This window comes from Diabrotica virgifera, chromosome 4, assembly GCF_917563875.1.
Source record: "Diabrotica virgifera virgifera chromosome 4, PGI_DIABVI_V3a".
Lineage (NCBI taxonomy): Eukaryota > Metazoa > Arthropoda > Insecta > Coleoptera > Chrysomelidae > Diabrotica > Diabrotica virgifera.
In genome coordinates, this window is record NC_065446.1 from 69,722,002 (window position 1) to 69,745,583 (window position 23,582).

The 23,582-nt window shown below is 32.3% G+C and overlaps 1 protein-coding gene across 1 annotated transcript in view; it reads left to right on the forward strand.

Moving 5' to 3' along the window:
- The first annotated feature begins 1,148 nt into the window (after positions 1-1,148).
- LOC114335831 (kinesin-like protein Klp10A) overlaps positions 1,149-23,582 on the forward strand; it is a 49,613-nt gene continuing 27,179 nt past the window's right edge. The window contains exons 1-5 of the mRNA XM_028286122.2: positions 1,149-1,370; positions 1,482-1,628; positions 6,383-6,489; positions 7,508-7,702; positions 21,724-22,033. Coding sequence (XP_028141923.1) covers positions 1,277-1,370; positions 1,482-1,628; positions 6,383-6,489; positions 7,508-7,702; positions 21,724-22,033 — 853 coding nt within the window. The 5' untranslated portion in view covers positions 1,149-1,276. The remainder of the gene's footprint in view (positions 1,371-1,481; positions 1,629-6,382; positions 6,490-7,507; positions 7,703-21,723; positions 22,034-23,582) is intronic.

Sequence of the window (23,582 nt, forward strand, 5' to 3'; positions counted from 1 at the left end):
CTATTGCACTATGGATGTCAGATATCCCTTTTGTTACAGCAAAATCTACCAAATCTGGGATTTTGTTGGGGTCCGTAGGCCAATATGTGGGTTCTCCTGTTGATAAATATCTTAAGTTATTTTGTTGAATATTATTCATTAATGCTCGACCTTTAGGTTGATTAATCTGGAACCCCATGTGGTGTGTTTGGCGTTCCAGTCTCCTGCTACTATGAATTTGGATCCAATAGTTTGTATAAAATCATGATACTCTTCGCTTGAAATGGGATGTCTAGGTGGGCTGTAGATAGATGCTACACTGAGAGAGGTGTTTGTTTCGAGTTTAATGATGGCTGCTTGCATTTTTTCCGTGATGTAAGGTTGGACTGCATAGTGTTTAATTTTTGATTTAATAATAACGGCAGAACCTGCATGTGCTCCTCCGTCTGGATGGTTTGCGTAGTACACAGTATAGTAAGGTATCTTAGTAACCGTTCTTTCTGTGGTATGGCTTTCAGATATTAAGAGAATGTCTATATTATTCATTTTTAAAAATAGTGATATTTCTAGTATATGGTTTGAAATGCCATTAGCATTCCACTTGAATTACTTTTAATAACGTTTTGAGCACGTGGCTCATTAAGCTTAATTATTTTTCCCATGAGCAATGAGACTAGTAAATCTTTTAAATTAAACCAAAAAACTAGAATAGACATTATATCCTAACAAGTTTTCTAGGGATTTGTTGTTATCATCTAAGTTTATCTTATTATGTCCATATTTTTTAAATTTCATTTTACAAAATAATGACAACTGTTGAATAAGTTCTTGTCTTAATTTTGTGCATTCTGACAGTTTGTAATTTAAAAACTGCGTGTAAATAAATAATATATAAATAATATATATTCGTTTTTCAGATTTTGGTGCTATAGTCTTTAAAGTAGCTTTAAAATTTTTGGGCCGGGTCTCAAAAAGTTGTGACTTTTTCTCGATAAGACAATTCATCTGGGTATCTGTCTCAGATAAAACAGTAACTGTTGTTTTTTGATTAGAAATTAACCTATTATAATATAATTATAACCAATCTATTAACTACCTACGGATATGTATGAATTAAATAATGATTCAAGATCGTGAGACAAGGAAGACGCAAAATATTAAAATTACGACATCCCCACCCACAAAGGATTTCCTTTTTAGTAGAATTATTCATTTTGTTTGTATGCTTTTCAATATTTCCAAAAGTCGCACAGTATGAAATAATTTACTGTTATAACAATATTAAATTGCTGGTAAAATGCTACTTGCGTTTTTACTGAGAATATACACGCTTTTCTCAACCATGTTTTTCCGGATTCCGACCTATTTCCAATTGACTCCTTCCGAAAAAGGTAATGTTATTTTTTGACACATTTTGGCATATCTAGGGGCAATTTTAATATTCTTTATAAATTAACACTATAGTATTCAATGACAGTTTCTAATGTGACACATTTTGACAGGAGGGAAGATGTTTCCATATCTCATTGAAGAAAAAGAATGTAAAAAGTTACCCAAAAGTGAGTCGCCTAGTAGAAGATGTTCAGTTGATAGAGGGATACCAGGAGATATTTCTTCTGGCCAACACAACTTTTCTCCCAGAATTCAAAGTAAGATATATATTAAACTAAGTTTTCAAATTGTCGACTTTTTCTCTGCTGTACTCGTATTTTTTAAATATCTTTTAAAGCAGATTATTTTACTATAAATCAAAAAATGTTTGCAAAAAAGAATGAAGATTGCTTTTGTATATTATTTCTTTAAAAGTATCTAATAATTGTTAGTGTCTAAGTTAGATTTAATAGTATTTAAGGGTATTCTAGCCCTTCTTCTTCTTATAGTCCATATGCGTTTTGGATGTGAGCGACCATCATGGCAATCTTTACTTTGCACACTGCTGTTATGAAAATATTTATGGTTGTTGTATTTAACCACGTACATTTTTCAGCCAGGAAATCCTTCGCATTCCAGCTCGTCACTTTCCTTCTACATACTTTTCCTTGTAAAATTAGTTGCAAAAAATTATATCTTTCGCTGTTTCTCATGATGTGACGGTATTCGATTTTGGCTATTTTTAATGTGATTAACAGCTTTTCTTCTTGTTTTCTTAATAAAACGTCCTGATTAGTAACGTGGTCGATATAAGATATCTTGAGAATTCGATGATAAAGCCACATTTCGAAAGACTCAATTTTTTTGTATCCTACTACGACTCAACACCCTACAACAGTATAGGAAAGATATAACATCATTAGTGTGACTACTAGCCCGAAAAATCCGGGTCATGGCCCGAATTACCAAGTCGTGTCCCGGCGTCCCGGACACGGCTTCCGGGCCATCCGAATTTTCAACGTTTTGGTAAAATTCTATTTTGAAGTTTTGAATACGTTATTTTTCTAAGAATTCACATCAAATTGAATTGGTGTGACCAAAAAGTCGACAATTTCTAGACTGTAATATTCTCATACCACATCCAAAATGCATTCATTTTACATGGTGGTGTTATAGTTCGTCGCAAGACAAATATTATTTTAAGAAACAAGCTACAATGGTAAGAAGTAATCAACATAAAAATGTTCTGAAGCTGTTTTCTGAGTTGTAATGATTATTTTTCAGTCATAGATATTCTGACCAATAGAAACCTACAAGAATAAAAATTACAGCGGTAATTTTTTTCGATAATTTTCCGTCGTCAGGTATTACGTCAGATGTCCTTATTTGCTACGCAAAAATGAACAGTCAGTGACATTAATGACGATTTTGTTTACAACTTGTCAAATAGTACACCATGGACAGATTTAGCAAATATTCAGATGGAGATATCAATAAAATATTAGTTAAAATGATTTAAGAAACAATTTTATTCATGAAATAATCTTACCTAATTACATTTGAGCTTTTAAAAATTATCGATTTGTGACACTTTGACATAATTTCACTTTAAAACTGTCAAAGTGTCACTAGGGATACAAATCGATAATTTTAGAGCTCTGGTGTAATACATATTACTGATAAATACATTTTTATATTAACCTAAGATTATATTTAAATGGAAATCTAACATCAGTAAATTTTCTAATTTTTGTTTTTTGAGAACAATTTCCGGATTGAAAGTCGAAACGTCAAAAACAAACAAAAATGTAATTATTATTACAACCAATTGTTGCTGACTGAATCCCATCAAAAATATCATTGTCAACATAATAATGTTAAACAAAAAATAAAATAATATTAAAGTTCTAAATAAAACAAATGGCCCGAATTTGAAAAGTCCCGTATTTCGGGAATTTTTTGAGCCTTGTCCCGAATTCGAATGAATTGGAGTTGGTCACACTAAACATCATAGTAACCTGATTTTTATGGATATTGATAAATAATGACATTTGAATAGCTTAGCTCTTTTTAAATTGCAGATATTGTTTTCTCTAGATATTGTTTTCTAGAGACGATCGAACCAAGGTATGTGTATGATTTTACTATTTCTATTTGTTGACCGTTCACATTAATTTGTTCAAATTGATGTTCCTTCTTATAAACTATCATACAGTTTGTTTTCTTAATATTTAGTGAAAATCTCTGACTTACTTCTGTGATCCTATTCATTAATTCCTGGAGGGTTTTACAACTGTCAGCGAATACCACCGTGTCGTCCGCGTATCTGATGTTATTGATACATTCTCTACTGCTTCTTAAAAGATTTCCTCATATCAGAGTACAGTGGAACCCCGTTAACTCGGATTAATCGGGACCGCGGCCGATCCAGGTTATCGAAAATCCGGGTTAGCCGGAGAAAATGGTAAAAATTAATAAAATATGGTATGCTTACAGATAAACTCCGTTATAATTGGCACACAGACACTGGTAAATCACGTTCGCGCTTCGCACAAAACCACACATACAAAGCGTCGCGTCGTCAAGAGTCTCATTTTTAGCTTTATTAGCTTTGCACCGATTGTCCAAACTGTCTTTTGATATCATTTTGAAACAAAAACAACATTTTTACGTTTTATTGCCATTACGTAGTGAAAACACAAAATCTGAATAGATTTACGAACGATTACAGAACGGAAGCGAACAATGCGACTTTACTACACACAATACCGTCTCAATCGCAAGGAAGTTATGTTATTTAATAACAGTAAAGACTAAGCCCATTGTTTGAAAAAGAATTTTAATAGTCTTTTAATCTTTTCTAAACAATGCTAAGACAGTTTCAAATAAATAAAGGATACTTACAGGTGCCTGTTGTTTTCGATAACACGACAATGAACGTTGTGTGCCATGAATCATTTTTACTATGGTATATTATGTAGTTCAAATTACACAAATACGTATTATCTCTCAAATATTATATTACATACATTTTTATTGTTGTAATGTTTGTCTGATAATTAACTATGTATTTTGATGGGAAATAAGCCACAATTAAATTGAAAAATAATTTTATTAACATTTCGACGCCCAGATCTTGTCAAAATACAAAATATGTACTGAAAATCAAAATGTTTATCTGATGAAAATCGGTCCGGGTTAGCCGGACTTCCGGGTTATCGGGGGCCGACTTATCGGGGTTCCACTGTATATGTTGAACAGCAGTGGTGATAGTATACATATACATTCCTGTCAGGCTCCACGTTTTATTTTGATATCGTCGTATTCTCCTCTCTCTGTCCAGATAGACGATGTTTGATTCCAGTAAATATTGCTAATAATTCTTAGATCACAGGTGTTTATTCCAATATTTCTTAACATCTCCATCAGCTCTTGTCTTGTCGATCGTTACTATACCTATTGAACGCTTTATGATAATGAATGAAGCATGCATAAATATCGCAATTTACGTCTTTACATCGTTGAAATAACACTTATATGCTACTAGTCCAGGGTCATAAGGCTTTTTCCATGACACTTGAACAGCCAGGGTACTGAAGCGTTTTTTCGACAGGTAATACCTATAACAGCAAATTGTAACTATTTCCTGCGTAGGATCTGGCGGCCATTTTTATTTATAAACAATTAAGTGTCAAAAAATGGTATTTTTCACATTTTTTTCAAATCAATGGAAAACAGGGAAACTTATGGTTTTTTTAGTACAAATACCTTCGAGATTATGGAAAAAGCTTTAAAATGACGTATTACAAAGTTTGATAAATACTCATTTATTGTTAACATAATTGCGAAAAAAGGTCGGAATTGCAAAAAAAATATTTTCGCAATAACTGTTGTAAAAATTAGTGTACAGCTTTGAACTTTTTGTCAAATAAGGGTTCTTTGGTGCTTAATACGTGATAAAAATTTTAAAGCAATTCATTCAATTGTTTAAATTTTATTCAAATTGTTTATCCCAGAGAGCATTTTTTTTTTGTAATAACATAAGTCAGAAGAAAATGACGTTAGAACCATTCCACAGGTGTCAAATGAAAGAGCATGAGCTATATTTTCAACTTGGTTTAAAAAAGTGAATAAAAAATGCATTTATTAGTAATAAATAATTATGCAATAGTATCGTAAATCTTTCCTTATAAACTTTTTATTTTGTTATATAAGAAATTATACATATTTAGTACAATTTTTTATCAATTATGATATAGATAACATTACTTGTTAGTTGTGCACTTAAAACAGGGTAAAAAAGTTAATTTTTTTGGAAAAAGCTATTCAAAAAGTTTATAAAGAAAAATTAACGATACTTTTGCATAATTATTTATTACTAATAAATGCATTTTTTATTTACTTTTTTAAACCAAGTTGAAAATGTAGCTCATGCTCTTTCATTTGACACCTGTGGAATGGTTCTAAGGTCATTCTTTTCTGATAAATGTTATTGCAAAAAAAATGCTCTCTGGGACAAACAATTTGAATAAAATTTAAACAATTGAATGAATCGCTTTGAAATTTTTATCACATATTAAGCACCAAAGAACCCTCATTTGACAAAAATTTCAAAGCTATACACTAATTTTTACAACAGTTATTGAGAAAATATTTTTTTGCAATTCCGACCTTTTTTCGCAATTATATTAACAATAAATGAGTATATCAAACTTTGTAATACGTCATTTTAAAGCTTTTTCTATAATCTCGAAGATATTTGTACTAAAAAAATCATAAGTTTCACTGTTTTCCGTTGATTTGAAAAAAAGGAGAAAATGCCTTTTTTGACAGTTGAGTGTTTATAAATAAAAATGGCCGCCAGATCCTACGCAGGAAATAGTTATAATTTGTTCCTATAGGTATTACCTGTCGAAAAAACGCTTCAGTACCCTGGCTGCTGAAGTGTCACGAACAGGGTATATTTTTGTCTTATTACCCTGGCCTATACAGAGAGCTTTCAATTTTACTATGAGTAAATAATTTGTTATAGATTCTGTGTCACCATATTCTAGTCCTCCAAAATCTCCTAATACAAGAAAATCGAATAAATTAAAGAGGGACTCAGGGTTTTGCTATAAATCCGAAGCTGCCAAAAAGGTAACATATTATATTCATCTTTTTTAAATAAATAATTTAATTTATTATGGTAAGGGAGCCCAAAAGGGGATTTTTGCAGTTACTCGAACGTTTTAAAAAATCATATGGGGAGAAACTTTGTACCCTGTAAATATACCCCTGCCATATATTGGCGCTTAATACAATATAGGGGAGTTGTTAAGGGGGATACGAAAAAAATCTATCCTTAGAAAAACTCGAAATTGTCAGATTAACATAAGGTAAGATAAGTACATGCAGCACAGTCATTAAACAATGGCACAGTGTATATTTTAAAAATCTGACGATTTGAGCGGGGCGTAAGAAAATGGGTGTAACAAAGTTTCATAAAAAAGCGAATATTTCGCGAAATGGACATCAGATCGAAAAACTAAAAAATATGTGTTCAATTTTTTTCAAAAATTTATCGAGTGATACCAAACACGACCACCCAAGAAAAGAGGTGGGGGTAAATTTAAAATTTTAAATAGGAACCCCGCGATATTTCGCGAAATGAACATCAGACCGAAAAACTGAAAAATACATGTATTCAATATTTTTGAAAAATCTATCGAATGACACCAAACACGACCTCCCACGGAGGTGGGGCAGGGGTTACTTTAAAATCTTAAATAGGAGCTCCCATTTTTTATTGCAGATTTGGATTCCTTACGTAAAAATAAGTAACTTTTATTCATGACATTTTTTCGAATTATAGGTAGATGGAGCAATAATCGGAAAAACGATTCTTGAAAATGGAAAATAAATTAAAAAATGGAAAGTCCCCACTAAAATGGAAAACTTAACTTATTTTTTTTTGGTTTTAGGACCTACTCTTCACAACCGAATAAGTCCCCATAACGCTCGAGTAACTGCAAATTGAGCATTCTTGTCTCCCCTACTATATTATTTGATAATTAATTAAATTCGGAATTTGAACTGATATTTTGTTGTTTTAACCATTTTAGTCTGTCGGTATTGTGTATTTATTTTTCTTTAACATCTGGTTTACTATGTAAAGGTGGAGATTATAGCCAGAAACAGGGATGAGCGCAGGCAAAAGCAAGCTGATGAGAAAGCACACAGGGACCAACTTCAACACATGGAGCACAAAAATCCATTTTACGAGTTTGTTCAAATGATAAATGAATATAGAAACAATATAGAGTTTAGACCCCTAAGAGAGAGTGATCCTGTAATAGAAAATCAAATCACTGTAAGTAGGTATAATATTATGTACCTACAATTTCAGACTTCGACCTAAAAACTTTGAAAACATTGCTAATTAACCAATACTAATTAAAAGAAAGAGTATGTGTACTTGAGTACGCACGTAAGAAGTTATACTTCGTTGGCGTCATTAAATAATAGTTTTTAATTTTTTTGAAACGAAACAAAACAATATTTATTAGATAATAATGTAATGATTTATAATTTACAATGTAAATAAATTATACATACTTAATGATTACAAAAGTCTTAAAAATGCTTTTAATTGCTTCGTTTGAGCGAGTCTACCACTTTCTGAAAAATTTCAGACTGCAGATTGGACGCGTTTCAGCACACATCACGCCTAAAAGGCTAAGGCTCCACGGGCGACAAAGGGCCTAGCCGGGTAAGATGATGAAAACTGCACCCAACTCGATTCGAATTCTATATAGGCCACCGTTTAGCATATATAGTGAAACAAACTTTCTGAAATTTTTAGCCCCCTAGGTGGTCACCGTTTAGCATATATAGTGAAACTAACTTTCTGAAATTTTTAGCCCCCTAGGTGGTCATGTGACCCACTTAGAGCCTAATTAGGGTTTTTGTTTTTATTTTTTATTTCAGCCGCATCGAGAACTAGCTAAAAACTTTAAATAAAAAAGTTGTAAGCTTTAAAAAGTTCTGTCCGAAAATTTTTATTTAATTTTTGGCCGGAAATTTAAATTTTAGAACGATTTTAAAATTTTAAATGAGTATAAAAAAATAACTAAGAAATTCGTTTTCACTAAAAAAATATATAACTTGTATTTTTGCATAATATTTCACCCTGAATTTTTTCAAATTTTTAAAATTGGTGAAACGTACCTTTAAAAATAAAAAACCGCATTTTTTTGGTTATTTTTTCGTTTTTTTATACAATTTTATACATATTTTTCAAAAATGTAACACCGTCACTAGGATAGGTAAAAAACTGAAAATAATTGGGGTTTGCTTAATAAAAATTTTTCGTAATGCCATCCATTTTCAAGATACAGACAGGGCGTTGAAGAAAACAAAATTTTACACATTTTTTACGATTTTGCCGAAACTACTGACAGCATTGTAATAAAATTTGACGAGTTTTAAGAGGTAGTTGTTGTGCATTTTTTGACATACAATTAAGAATTTTATATTTATCATTAGCTCGCATAGGGGTAATGGTCTGAACTTTTTAAAGAAAAAAGATAGTACGCCACTGACATATTTCAAATTAACAATCGTTTTTGAAGTCCTCATTCAATTTGTGACAAAAAATCTATCTTACTATTTTTTCATACGACACGCCATTTTTATTAAAAAAATAAAATATCTTAACCCTTACAAAGTATTCGAACTTCTAGTAGTTTCTACATCTACATAAACCCGTACGGTAACACCCCATTTTAACAGTCCCCGTTTCAGCGGTTCTCGATTCCACCGACCCTTTTCAGCAGTCCCCGGTTCAGCGGTACCCATTTCAGCAGTCCCCGTTTCGGCGGTTCTCGATTCCACCGACCCGTTTCAGCGGCGTTTGGTTCTGCAGCATGCTGTTTAAGAGGCATTGTTCAGGAAAATGAGTAAAAACAGGACCCTCTTGGGGACAGTAGTTTTAATAATAAAAAATGAATTTTATAAAATAAACAATAAATTGTCCCAAAATCACAATATATATATATATATATATATATATATATATATATATATATATATATATATATATATATATATATATATATATATATATATATATATATATATAGCTTTGCAATTGCATAAAAAGTAGGGTAATATGGTAAATAATTTGCAAAAACTTTGATGTTTTATTTACGTATTTTCAAAATAATACTACATTATGCAACGAGCATTTTTAATGATGGTCATTTATAATGCCAGTATGAAAAATCCGACAAGCCTGGAAGAAGAAGAGAAAAAAATGTTTCAATCGCGCTGCAGTCATTCTTGACGAAGTTGAGTTAGATGATTTATTTAAAGAAATAAATACACTTTGTAGAAGATGAACTATAACTTGCAAATAAGCAATTTGTAAGTTGTAGACGTTGACTAGAATAATCAAATTAAAATTCATGAACATTCTTTTATTTTTAATTTTTGTACTTAATTATATATATATATTTATTCAAATTAATTACTATTAAAACGAATACAGAAATTTAATTCTAATTATTGAACTTACACATACATCATTAAAAAATGCAAAAATATAATTTATACTTATTAGATGCTTACCTACATAGACATACATATATTAATAGATTCATCGAATAAAATTATAATAAAAAAAAATTACTTTATTAAGGCAGTATCAAATTAAAAAAAATTATGTATTGCATTAATTTATAATTATTATAGAATTTATCTAACTAATATACTTTATTTAATAAAATTTACAGAATCCTTACAAAATAATAATAATTGTAAAATTCAATAACTTTTATAATAAATGTAATCAATTTACTTTTCAGGGATTTTCCATTATTTTAAAGGGTCCTTACTTTTTATTATTTCACTGCATATACAATCCATAAATTGGATTATAAAATGTAGATTCTTATATAAAATCTGTTCAATTTTCACCTATTAATATTTGTAAACAATTGAAATATGATTTATTAAAAAACAAATGTTAACTTGATTTCTACTGGTCATATAAAACTATTTTTTTCTTTTTTAATGTATATTTTTTATTATATATTTATCTTAATAATATACTTTATTTAATAAAATTTACAAAATTTAATATATTGTTACGAAACAATTGTAAAATTCAATAATTAAAAAAAAATGTAATCAATTGATTTTTCCATGATTTTCCATCATTTTAAAGGGTCTTTTTATTATTTCACTGCATAGGCAGTTCATAAACTGGATCATAAAATGTAGATTCTCATATACAATCTGTTCAATTTTCAGCTCTTAGTTTGTATGAACAACGGAAATATGATTTATTAAAAAATAAATGCTAACTTGATTTCTGTTTGTCATATAAAATTATTTTTTCTTTTTTTATATGAATTTTTTCATCAGCTTTTCATTGAGCCTACATGCAAGCACGGAATATAAAAAATATCTAAGTTATTCTAATTGTTTATAAGCTAAAAAGTCAGGTCTTTTTCAAACAGTTTTTTTAATAACATTTCAATAAAATGTTAAAATTTTTTTAATACGTCTTAAAATTAAAGTCTCAAATAATCGATTGCGATCTGCTAAATATCTCACAGAGTCACTGTAGGGCAAGAACAGTTGTATAAACAATTGCTCTCTGGAATAAACAAATTGAATAACTTATAAACTATTTGGTCGATCTGGTTGAAATTTAGCACACTTAAATAATTAAAATAATTATTGACATAATTAAAAGTCATTTAATTTTACGTCATTGTGCAAAAAATAAAGTTATTAATATTTATAATTTACTGCAAAAATGAGGGTTTTTTGCAATTATCTCGGTCAATTGTTTATATATTACAATATGCTTACCACCAAATTAAAGAACTTTTTTAGATCTACATTTATTTGAAACATTTTTCTCTAAAATGTACAAGAAACGTTTTATAGTCAAAAAACTGCTTTTTTCATTCTTTACAATCGTTAAAAAAAAGCAAAATCAGCTGTACGTCTTCACGGAATTATCATCAGTTATCCCTCATCTACCGTTTAAAACTTGAAAACCCTGTAGAACATCTTTACGTGAAATCGATGATTTTTTTCCCTATTAACTGGGGTATATACCAGATACTTAGATATTACCTGTATATTTTCAAACAAGAGTAGGTTAAAATAATATCCTACAATAAAACTAATTACTTATCATTGTCATATTATTTTCTTATTGAGACCGCTCTATTGGGGACCGCGTTTATGGGGACCGCTGAATTGGGCACCGCTGAATCGGGGTACCGCTGAATCGGGGTACCGCTGAAACGGGGACCGCTGAATTGAGACCGCTCAATCGGGGACCGCGCTTATGGGGACCGCTGAATAGGGGTGAAACCACTCGTACATCCATTATAAAAACTGATTCGAATACTTTGGAAGCGTTAAGATATTTTATTTTTTGCAGCAAAACGGCGCGTCGTATGAAAAAATGGGAAGATAGTTTTTTTATCGCAAATTGAATGAGAAATTCAAAAATGATTGTTAATTTGAAATATGTCAGTGGCGTACTATCTTTTTTCCTTTGAAAAGTTCAGACCATTACCCCTATGTGCACCAATGATGAATATTAAATCCTTAATTGTATGTCAAAACATGCACAATAACTACCTCTTAAAACCTACCAAGTTTTATTACAAAGTTGCCAGTAGTTTCGGCAAAATCGTAAAAAATGTGTAAAATTTTGTTTTCTTCAACGCCCTGTATCTTGAAAATGGATGGCGTTACAAAAAATTTTTATTAAGCAAACCCCAATTATTTTTCAGTTTTTTACATATTCTAGTGACGGTGTTACCGTTTTTGAAAAATATGTATAAAATTGTATCATAAAACGAAAAAAAAAACGAAAAAATGCGGTTTTTTATTTTTAAATGTGCGTTTCACCAATTTTAAAAATTTGAAAAAATTCAGGGTGAAACATTATGCAAAAATACACGTTATATAATTTTTTCGTGAAAACGAATGTTTTCACCTAGGGTCTAAAAATTTCAGAAAGTGAGTTTCACTATATATGCTAAACGGTGACCTATATCGTTGATTGAGGTATTACCTATCAACGCCTATATGGAATTCGAATCGAGTTGGGGGCAGTTTTCATCGTCTTACCAGGCTAGGCCCTTTACGCTAGCAGTGGCCGTAAAACGAACTTAAGGTTCCGCGGAACGGAATAGGAATAGTCGAACTGAACCGACTACGCACAAGTCCTGTAATCGGTTCAGTTCGGCTATTCCTATTCCGTTCCGCGGAGTCTTAAGTTCGTTTTACGGCTAATGCTAGCGTAAATTTGTCGCCCGTGGAGCCTTAGCCTAAACCTGTAGCTCTTGCGCGGGTAGGTTTTGTGATCGCAAAACTATAATTTTTAATTTTAATAAAAAGATTATGCATTAGAATAAAATAAATTATTTTTGTCGGACAAAAAGAGGGCGCGATTGTTGAGTCCGACACCCGCAAGATCCAGCACGGTACAGTTTTGTTATTACAAAACACTTAATTTTCAATTGAAAGTATTGATAATTAATTACTAAAGATTGTCGATCTCTTGTCCGATAAATTTACAGGCTCGTTTCTTTAGTCGGACAACATAAATATGTTAATTAGGGCAGGTTATGTTTTGCGATTACAAAATTTCGGACACAAATAACAAGTGATAGATTGGAGGGTCCTTTATCCAAACATAGCACTGTCCGACAAGAATTTGGTATCAGATAGCCAGTCCGACAAATTAATTTCAAAACTTTTTATACCGTAACCGCTACACTACTAGACACAATGAGCTAATACAGCCCTGGACCCCTCACTTGTTGCACTGTTTACTTTTATGTCTAGTGACGTCTAGAACGTCAGAAAATGTAGAAACCGAATGTAAACATAGACTAATTACTAGACGTTTCTTATCCAAACAAAGCGTTGTCGTTGTCATGAAGCATCTAGACTAGAGGTAGGTGATTTGTGACGATACCGACAAAGTACAAGTAGACTACCACTGTTTAAAAAGAATTCCGTTTTTAATAAGTTTGCTTCATGTTTTTTATCGGACAATTACTTTTTTAGTAAACATGTATTATTTGAACGTTAAAAAGATTAAAATTATGACTTTTGTAATCGCAAAAATAAGCTCCCATAATTAACATATTTACGTTATCCGACTAAAGAAACAAGGCTGTAAATTTGTCGGACAAGAGATCGACTATCTTTAGTAATTAATAATTATTATCGATACTTTCAATTAGGGAATCCAACGATCTGTCAAACTATTCCAATATGTCTGGCGATTGGCATGCAATACATTGAAGGCATATGATAGTATAGTGTTATTTTAGTATTTTAAAGTAATTTTCGTATTTTATGTCCATGTAAGTATTGCTAAATACTTCTGTGACATAGTAACAAATATTGCTTACGTCAATAAACTTTAATAAGTAGTTAAAAAGTTTTAACTAAGTAATTTGGAAGATTGAAGAAAGCTAGGTTAACAAATTTTATGTTTTATAAGTTTAATAAAAAATAATATTCTTCTTCTTCTTCTTCAGGTGCCGTCCTCGTTCCGAAGTTTGGCTATCGTCAAGGCTATGCGTATTTTTGATACCGTAGATCTAAATAATTGGCAGCTGCTGCACTTGTACCAATCTCTTAAATTCTTCAACCATGAATGTTTTCTTCTGCCAATGGATCTTTTACCTATTATTTTTCCCTGAATAATTAATTGTAGTAGCTGGTACTTTTGTCCCCTCATTATATGTCCCAAGTATTGCAGTTTGCGCTTTTTAATAGTAAGCGCAAGTTCTTTTTCTTTCTGCATCCTTCGCAACACTTCCATGTTTGTCACTCTCTCTGTCCACGATATTCTCAGTATCCTGCGGTACATCCACATCTCGAATGCTTCTATTTTCCTTGTATCGATCTTTTTCAGTGTCCAAGCTTCCATTCCATAGAAAATAACTGACAGCACGTAACATCTCATGAGGCGAATTTTAAGATTTAAACTTAGCTCTCTTCCGCATAAAACTGTTTTCATTTTGGTAAAAGTAGCTCTAGCTTTTTCTATTCTGATCTTGATTTCTTCAGAGTTGTCGTTGTTTTCATTAATAACAGTTCCCAGGTAATTATATTTTCTAACACGCTCAATTCTTTGATCATGTACGGTTATGTCAGAAAAATTTTGTGGAGATTTCAACACCATCATTATTTTTGTTTTTTTGATGTTAAGTGATAAACCGAACTTTTCGCTGCACTCTACTATTCTGTTTATCAGTGTTTGGAGATCTTCCGGGGTGTCTGCTATTAATACTGTGTCATCAGCGTATCTCAAATTGTTTATTAAAGTGCCATTTATTTTAACCCCTATATCTTGGTCAGCAAGGGCTCTGTTTATAATATCTTCTGAATATAAGTTAAACAAGGTTGGTGAAAGTATGCATCCCTGCCTTACGCCTTTTTTGATCTCGAGTTCCTCGGTTGTTTCCCGTTCTACTCTAATATTCGCCTTCTGGTTATAGTAAATATTGAAGATAATTCTGACGTCCCTTTTATCCAAGTTTTTCTCTACCAACAGTCTCATCAGGTGTTCGTGGCGAACTTTATCGAACGCCTTGTTGTAGTCAATAAAGCACATATATATATCCTGGTTAACATCCAGGCATCTTTGGCACATGATATTAAGTGCAAATAGTGCTTCCCTTGTTCCAAGCCCGTTTCGAAACCCGAACTGAGTATCACTGATGTCAGCGTCTAGTTTTTTGTGAATTCTTGTATGTATCACTTTAAGAAATACTTTTAGTGTGTGTCCCATTAAGCTTATTGTGCGATGGTCGGTGCACAGTTTTGCGTTTGTTTTCTTTGGAATAGTTACAAAAGTTGACAGAAGCCATTCCTTAGGTATTTCTCCTGTTTTATAAATGCAGTTAAAGAGGTCAACCAAAACATTTACTGTTTCATCTTCCACAAGCTTAAGAAGTTCCGATGGAAGTCCATCTGGACCCGGTGATTTGCCATTTTTCATTGTTTTTATAGCATATAGTATTTCTTCTTTAGAGATTTTTGGTCCTTCCTCACCTTGTATGTTACCAATATCATGATCCTCTCTTTCATCGGCAAAGAGTTCTTCTATATAATTCTTCCAGGTTGTAAGCTTTTCTTGTAGGTCAGTTATTATTTGTCCATTTGCGTTGTATAGCACATTGGGATGCTTCCTTTTTTGTATACCTGCCAATTCTTTTACCTTTTTATGTAGGTTAAACGTGTCATGTTTTAATTGCAGTTCTTCAATTTCTTCACATTTTCTTTTGTAAAAGTTTTCTTTCGCTGACCTTATTTCATCTCTAATTTGCTTGTGTATCTCGTTGTATTTTTGTTTGCATTTTCCCTTAAACTGTCTTCGTTCCTCCATGAGACTTAAAATTTTCTCTGTCATCCATTCTTGTCTTTTTGTCGTATTTCCTCTGCTAAGGATATTCTGAGCGGGTTTTATTAGGGCTTCTTTTAAGTTTTGCCACTTGTTTTCTACGTGCGTGTTTGGTTCCTTTGTAGACAACATTCTTAGGTTACCGTTTATCTGTTGCTTTAATTCTTCTTTGATTTTTGAGTTCTGTAAGCGGCTGGTATCTATGTAATCTGGTTTTACCCTTTGTGAAGGTTTCTTAAGTTTAATGCTTACACGCGCTATCAAGGGATTGTGGTCCGAGGAAACATCTGCGCCTGGGTACGCCTTAACCGATTTTATGCCGTTTTTGTATCTTTCATTTATCAACACAAAGTCTATTTGATTTCTAACTATTTTCTGTGCGTTATGTTGAGGTGATGTCCACGTATAAAGCCTTCTTTTGGGGAGTTTAAAAAATGTGTTTGAAATAATCATATCGTTTTCTTGGCAGAACTGTAACATTCGGTCTCCTCTCTCGTTCCTTAACCCGAGACCATAATTTCCTACATATTTGCCGCTTTTTCCTTCCCCAATTTTGGAATTAAAATCACCAAGGATAATTGTGACGTCTCTTGGCTTTATAGATTTTAGAACATGGTTAATTTGTTCATAGAATTCCTCAACCTCTTCATCTGATTTTTCTGCAGTAGGAGCATAGACCTGTATTATATTAAGATTTACAGTTTTTGTATGAAGTTGAAGGAATATTACTCTATCAGACACTGGTGTAAAGTTAATAACAGACTGCATCATTTTTTTTGATACAACAATTGCTACTCCATATCTGTGGTGTGGGTCATTATTTCCTGAAAAATATATCATTCCGTTGTTTGTCGCGAAGCTGCCTGAACTCGACCACCTTGTATCGCTGATACCTAAAATATCGATATTTAACCTTTGCATCTCTTGTATAATATTGTTCATTTTTCCAGGTTCATACATACTTCTGACGTTCCACGTACCAATATTTATTGCATCTTTAAAACAGGGATTTCGCCGGGTTACGACCTGAGAGGCCCTGTTGTCATGAGAATTACCTCTCCTGCCGGATCTTGTTTTCCGATGTCCATGATCAGTACCAGAATTTATTGTACGTTGTACAGCCATGATGATTGTACTAGAGATATCCAATTGGATCTTTAATACAGTGGTTTCTCCTTGCCTTCTGTATCCTTATGCCGTTGATCATTTACTTGATTCATTCGCCTTTGGTGCCAATTTCTTAGCGCCAGGACAAAAGAGTGCCCTTCCACTTACCAACTCATCCGCCCGAAGCCGTTGGTCAGTAAGTGTGGGATTGCTTATACCGGCAATCGCTCGGTGGAGTTTTCGCCATATCTGACTACCCTCACTTAGTTTAGCCTGCAGACCATAGAGAAATAACAACAATGTTGTTATTTCTCTATGCTGCAGACCAATGCAGTTGCCCGGGGTGTGGCACGTGGAGCCATAAGTGAGAGTTAGTTGTCTTATGAGGACCAGTTATCAAGAACCATCTCCCGTCTATGACGCTCGATGTGGTCGTTCCGATAAAAGGTGCTACCTCTATAACACAACTTTACACCCCAATAATATTGAGCATCCCTAAAATAGATTTTAGGTAAAATCATCGGGGTAATATATATTTTATTATTTTAGGTACTTAGTAATACCACATTGTATCTTAAATTTGAAATTTTAATTTAAATAAAGTATCCAATAAAATCGCTTGTGTGCAGTGTTGCCAGAGAAATTTTTGTAAATGCACCGGAATGACTGGAATAGTGACACGAAGTACTAAACCAACACATTTTGTACAAAAACTTAAAAAACGTCGTTTAATATTATTTGAAGCAAATTTCTTATTTCACAAAATTTTAGGTTTTTACTTTAGGAGACTTTAGTATCAAAAGTTTGGTTGTTAATTGTATCAAATTGGTACAATTTTAACAACTCTGGCAACGCTGAATTGCCTGCCATACGTCCTGTCATTAAAAATCACGTGGTTTGGATTGCCTAATTGAAAATTAAGAGTTTTGTAATAACAACAATGTACCGCGCTGGAGTGACATCTTGCGGGTGTCGGACTCGATGATCGCGCCCTCTTTTTGTCCGACAAAAACAATTTAATTTATTTTAACGCATAATCTTTTGATTTAAATTAAAAATTATAGTTTTGCAATCACAAAACCTAAGCGCGCTAGAGCTACAAGTTTAGGCGTGAGGAAACACGTCAAATCTGTACTCTGAAATTTTTCAGAATGTGGTAGAGTCTATAACGTTATTTATAGTATCATTTTTAAGACTTTTGTAATCATTTTCAAAAAAGGACGATGTACTGTGGACTATTTTTATTTATTCACACTTTTTATTTACTCTGATACGTAACTTATGAAAGATTTAGCAACTAATTTCAGACTGTTGCTTTTTTCTGTCGATGTGCGCGCGCATCGTAAAAATTAATAGTTTTCCCAATCGCGCCTAATAGTCTAATCGCAACACAGGGGGTCCCGTGGACAGTTTTAGTTCACCACGATTTGATGGTTTTATAGGTTTTTTGGGTCGCTGAATCCAATGGAAGTGGTCTGGAAGCCCAAATGTGGTGCGTTTAATTGTTATTAAAAAATTATGGTAAAATTAGGTGTATTAGGTGTTTTTTTAGGAATTATTAGAAGCTCTGTAAATAAATTGAAAGTGTTAAGGGCTTCTCTGGCGTATTTTTGGTCGCTGAATCGAATGCGACTGGTCGCGATTACTCAAAATGTGTTCTTATTTTGTTAATAACAAAATAATTGTTTATTCGCCGAAAAGCTCTAAATGCGTTATCTACAGCAAGTTTGTAGTCTTTTTCATAGCATTATTATACGCTAAATCGATTGCCACTAGTCGTGATAGCTTAAACCACGTTACGACTTTGTTATTAATAAATTATTGCAAAAATAACGGTTTATAGTACGTTTACTCACGGTTTTTGCACTCAATTTAAAAAAAAAACACTTGGAATGACATGAAATTTGGCCTGCACGTAGCTAACATGTCAAACAAAACAAGTGATATTGTGCCGATATGTGCTTTTACCCTGGGGGTGACTTTCACCCCGTTTTGGGGGTGAAAAAAGAAACCTTTAAAATAAGTCCGGAATTGGATAAACTGATTAATTCTAAGCAACTTTTGTTCTATACAGTTTTTTCACTAAGTCAATATTTTTCGAGTTTTTGCGAGTGAATAATAATATGTTCATTTTTCAACAAAAAAACCAATTAACTCGAAAAGTATTGACTTAGTGAAAAAACTGTATAGAACAAAAGTTGCTTAGAATTAATCAGTCTATCCACTTCCGGACCTATTTTAAAGGTTTCTTTTTTCACCCACGAAAAGGGGTGAACTTCACCCCCAGGGTAAAAGCACACATCGGCACAATATCACTTGTTTTGTTTGACATGTTAGCTACGTGTATGCAAAATTGCATGTCAATACAAGTGATTTTATTAAATTTAGAGCAAAAACCGTGAGTAAACGTACCTAATATAAATCATTATTTTGCAATAATTTATTAATAACAAAGTCGGAACGTGGTTTAAGCTATCACGACTAGTGGAAATCGATTTAGCGTATAAAAATACTATGAAAAAGACTACAAACTTGCTGTAGATAGCGCATTATTTCGAGCGTTTCAGCGAATAAACAATTATTTTGTTATTTACAAAACAAGAACATATTTTGAGTAATCGCAACTAGTCGCATTCGATTCAGCGATCAAAAATACACCAGAGAAGACCTTAACACTATCAATTTATTTACAGGGCTTCTAATAATTCCCGAAAAACACCTAATTTTACCATAATTTGTTGTTAACAATTAAATGCACCACATTTGGGCTTCCAGACCACTTCCATTGGATTCAGCGACCCAAAAAACCTATAATAGTCCATTCTTTCACGGTTTTTGCTCTAAATTTTAAAGAACCGCTTGGATTGACATGAAATTTGGCATACGTATAGCTTACATGTCAAAGAAAAAAAGTGATATTGTGCCGATGTGTGCTTTTGCCCTGGGGGTGACTTTCACCCCCTCTTGGGGGTGAAAAAATATATGTCCAAAATAAGTCCGAAAATGGGTAAACTGACTAATTTTAAGTAACTTTTGTTCTATAGAGCTTTTTCGCCAAGTCAACACTTTTCGAGTTATTTGCAAGTGAATATGTTCAATTTTCAACAAAATAGCCACATTTTTAGACGGTTTTTCGCAAATAACTCAAAAAGTAAGTATTTTGTCGAAAAAAACGTTGTTGGCAAAAATATAGCCTATAAAAAAGTAAAAAAATGGTGTACGCGTTAGGTCTCTGGATCTTGTAGAACCAGAGTTATAGCCAATGAAAAATAGATTCATATTTACCAAATTTCAAATAGAATATTTCGACGTGAAATATCCAAAAAATTAGCCACTTTTTGGGGAAAATCTATTATAACTTTTTTAAAGCGTTTAAAAAAGCTTTATTTCTGTTTTTACAAAGTTTCTAGCATTAAATTTAAGCAAGTTGAGCTCAAAATAAAGTTGGTCCCTTTTGTTTTTGCAAAAAAAATCGGGAAGACCACCCCCTAATTAGCAACTTAAATTAACATAATCGTTACCGCTCCACAAATTATTTTACTTATGTTGTGTTTATATGATCTGTAAGTTTCATCGATTCAAAGTGCTTATTTTTGAAAAAATTTGGTTTCAAAGTAAAATTTTTAAAAATTTAAATTTTGATAAATATGCTTTTTTTCAAAATAACTTAAAAATTGTTAGAGATACCAAAAATCTCTAAAAACAAAAAAAGTCAGATTTGCTATTCTGAATATCATGTATTTTTTTGTTTTTCTGTTAGACAAAAATTGATTAAGATTTGGTGTTTCTAAATTTGCATACATTCGTGATCAGTGACTCGTTCAACCCCTTTTAACTACAGCCCTTTCAATAATAAGGACTTCGAACCGATAAAACTTACAGATCATATAAACAATATATACATGAGTCAAGAAACTTGTGAAGTCGTAACGTTCATTTAAGATAGTAATTAGGGGGTGATTTTCTCGATTTTTTTACCAAAACCAAAAGGGACTAACTTTATTTTGAGCGTAACTTGTTTAATTTTGATGCTAGAAATTTTTTTTATAAAACAAAAATGAAGCTTTTTTTAAACACTTTATATAAGTTGTAATGAGTTTTCCTCGAAATGTGCTTCATTTTTGGTTATTTTACGTTAAAGTATTCCATTTGGAATTTGACGAATATGAACCTTTTTTTCATTAGCTATAACTCTGCTTCTACTAGGTGTAGAGACGTGATATATACACCATTTTTTTTAAATTTTTTACAGGTTATATTTTTTCTGAGAATGTTTTTTCGACAAAATACTTACTATTTGAGTTATTTGCGAAAAACCGTCTAAAAGCGTGGTTATTTTGTTGAAAAAATGAACATATTCACTGCCAAATAACTCGAAAAGTATTGACTTAGTGAAAAAACTCTATAGAACAAAAGTTACTTAAAATTAGCCAGTTTATCCATTTCCTGACTTTCTTTGGACGAATATTTTTTCACCCCCAAGAGGGGGTGAAAATCACCCCCAGGGCAAAAGCACATATCGGCACAATATCACTTTTTTTCTTTGACTTGTTAGCTATGTGTATGCCAAATTTCATGTCAATCCAAGCGGTTCTTTAAAATTTAGAGGTTTTGCAATATTTTACCGTTAAAGAATGGACTATAATACCACCATCAAATCGCGGCGAACTAAAAGTGTCCACGGGACCCCCTATGTTGCGACTAGACTATAAAGAAGTACATTATACCAGAGAAGGTTCCCATTGTTTTCATTCTGGTGGGATATGTTATATGCCATTAGAGTGAAAACTTAGTCTCAAGTACATTATAATTTAATGTTTTTTTTATAGGTGTGTGTGAGGAAACGGCCGCTGAATGAAAAGGAATTATCTAGAAGAGAAGTCGATGTAATATCAGTTCCTGCAAAAAATCAACTCGTTGTTCACGAACCTAAACACAAAGTGGACTTAACGAAATATGTAGATAATCAACATTTTAGGTTTGATTATGTATTTGACGAAAACTGTGGCAATAACTTGGTGTATAAATTTACTGCGAGACCACTGGTGAAGACTATTTTTGAAGGAGGTATGGCAACTTGTTTTGCCTACGGGCAGACAGGATCTGGAAAAACACATACTATGGGTGGCGAATTTAAAGGTATGTACAATAATTCTATAGTAGTACAGTAACGAAAACCTATTGATATTGAGCAAAAACGCTCCTACTTTAAATTCAAGATGGTGACTAACACAACGGCGGAATTCAGTCGCGATTTTAAATTTACACTAGTATTGATCCCCCTAAAGGTTAAAATGATAGCATTTGGGGTATCTCATGGTCTAAGAGTTGTGAGACATTTTTGAGTAGGTATTTTAGGCAACCTGAAAATTTTACAGGTGACTCTTCCATGATAGCCTAATACAAAAATGCCGGTCTGGCTGGAGGGTAGCGGTTATTTTCCCCAAAAATCCCCCCCCCCCAAGTTAAAAAAGAAGGGTAAACATTGTTATTACAAAAAATATCATTGACGTGACTTTAAAGTAAATTTAAATATTAAATATAAAGAAAATAGACAGGCCAGGCGATTTTAGGGCGATTTTAACTCTGCAAGATACTTGCATGAGCGCCTCAGGATTATTTTCAGGGGATGCATCTGAACTTCAGAAGATTTCATCTGAATCTGTACATACTATTAACGAGTATAAAATATACTACTATACATGCATAGCTATGTAAATTCCTTCCGGACAGGGAGGTGCAATTGTTATTTTGACGGGGTATTTTTTAATATTAAAAATAAATATTCTAAAAAAGACAGGTTTTTTTTTGGTGAAATTTTCCAATTGCCAGGTGATCAAACAAATTACGCGTGCATATAAATGAAAAGCGCTATTGGTAAGCAGCAGTGTGAGAAAGAACGTATATTGATAGCTGTTTGCGTAATTATTATATATTATACTTTTTTAAGTAACTTTTTCTTAATTAAAAGAAAATAATACGCACTATACAATATATTTTGCAAATTTGATAGAAAAAGAAAAATTTATTATTATAAATATATAGGTAGAAAAGTATAAAACTATTCTGTGTCCCAATCTTGTACTTCTTCTTCAAACTCCTCACCTGAGGTTAAATATTAATTCTCTTCTTCCTCGTCAGACTCCCCTCGAGTCTCTGACCCTTTATTTTAGCTCATTTTTCTTTCCTTCATATAGTGTTCAATATTTCCTTTGCCTTTTTCATCTTTCTTAATGTTTCCGTGTTTGTTACGTGTTGTGTCTATGATATTTTTTACATTATTCGATAACACCACATCTCAACAATGGCAAGTCTTTCTTCAGATGCGCCCTTGATTGTCCAGGCTTCGACTCCGTATAAAAGGACAGAAAGTACGTAGTAACTCAATTAATTAATCACTAATTAATTTTTAATTAATTCTAAATACATAATACGACTATTTACAGATCATGTAGAAGAGTAATCTGAGTCTCGAGGGGAGTCTGACGAAGAAGAAGAGAATGAAAATTTAAGCTCAAATGAGGAGTTTGAAAAAGAAGTACAAGATTCGGACACGAATTAATTTAGTTTATAGTTTTATACTTTTCTACCTATATATTTATAATAATAAATTTGTCTTTTTCTATCATACTTGCAATATCTATTGTATAGTATAGTGGTGGCCAAGCTCTTTGATAGTCCGAGCCAT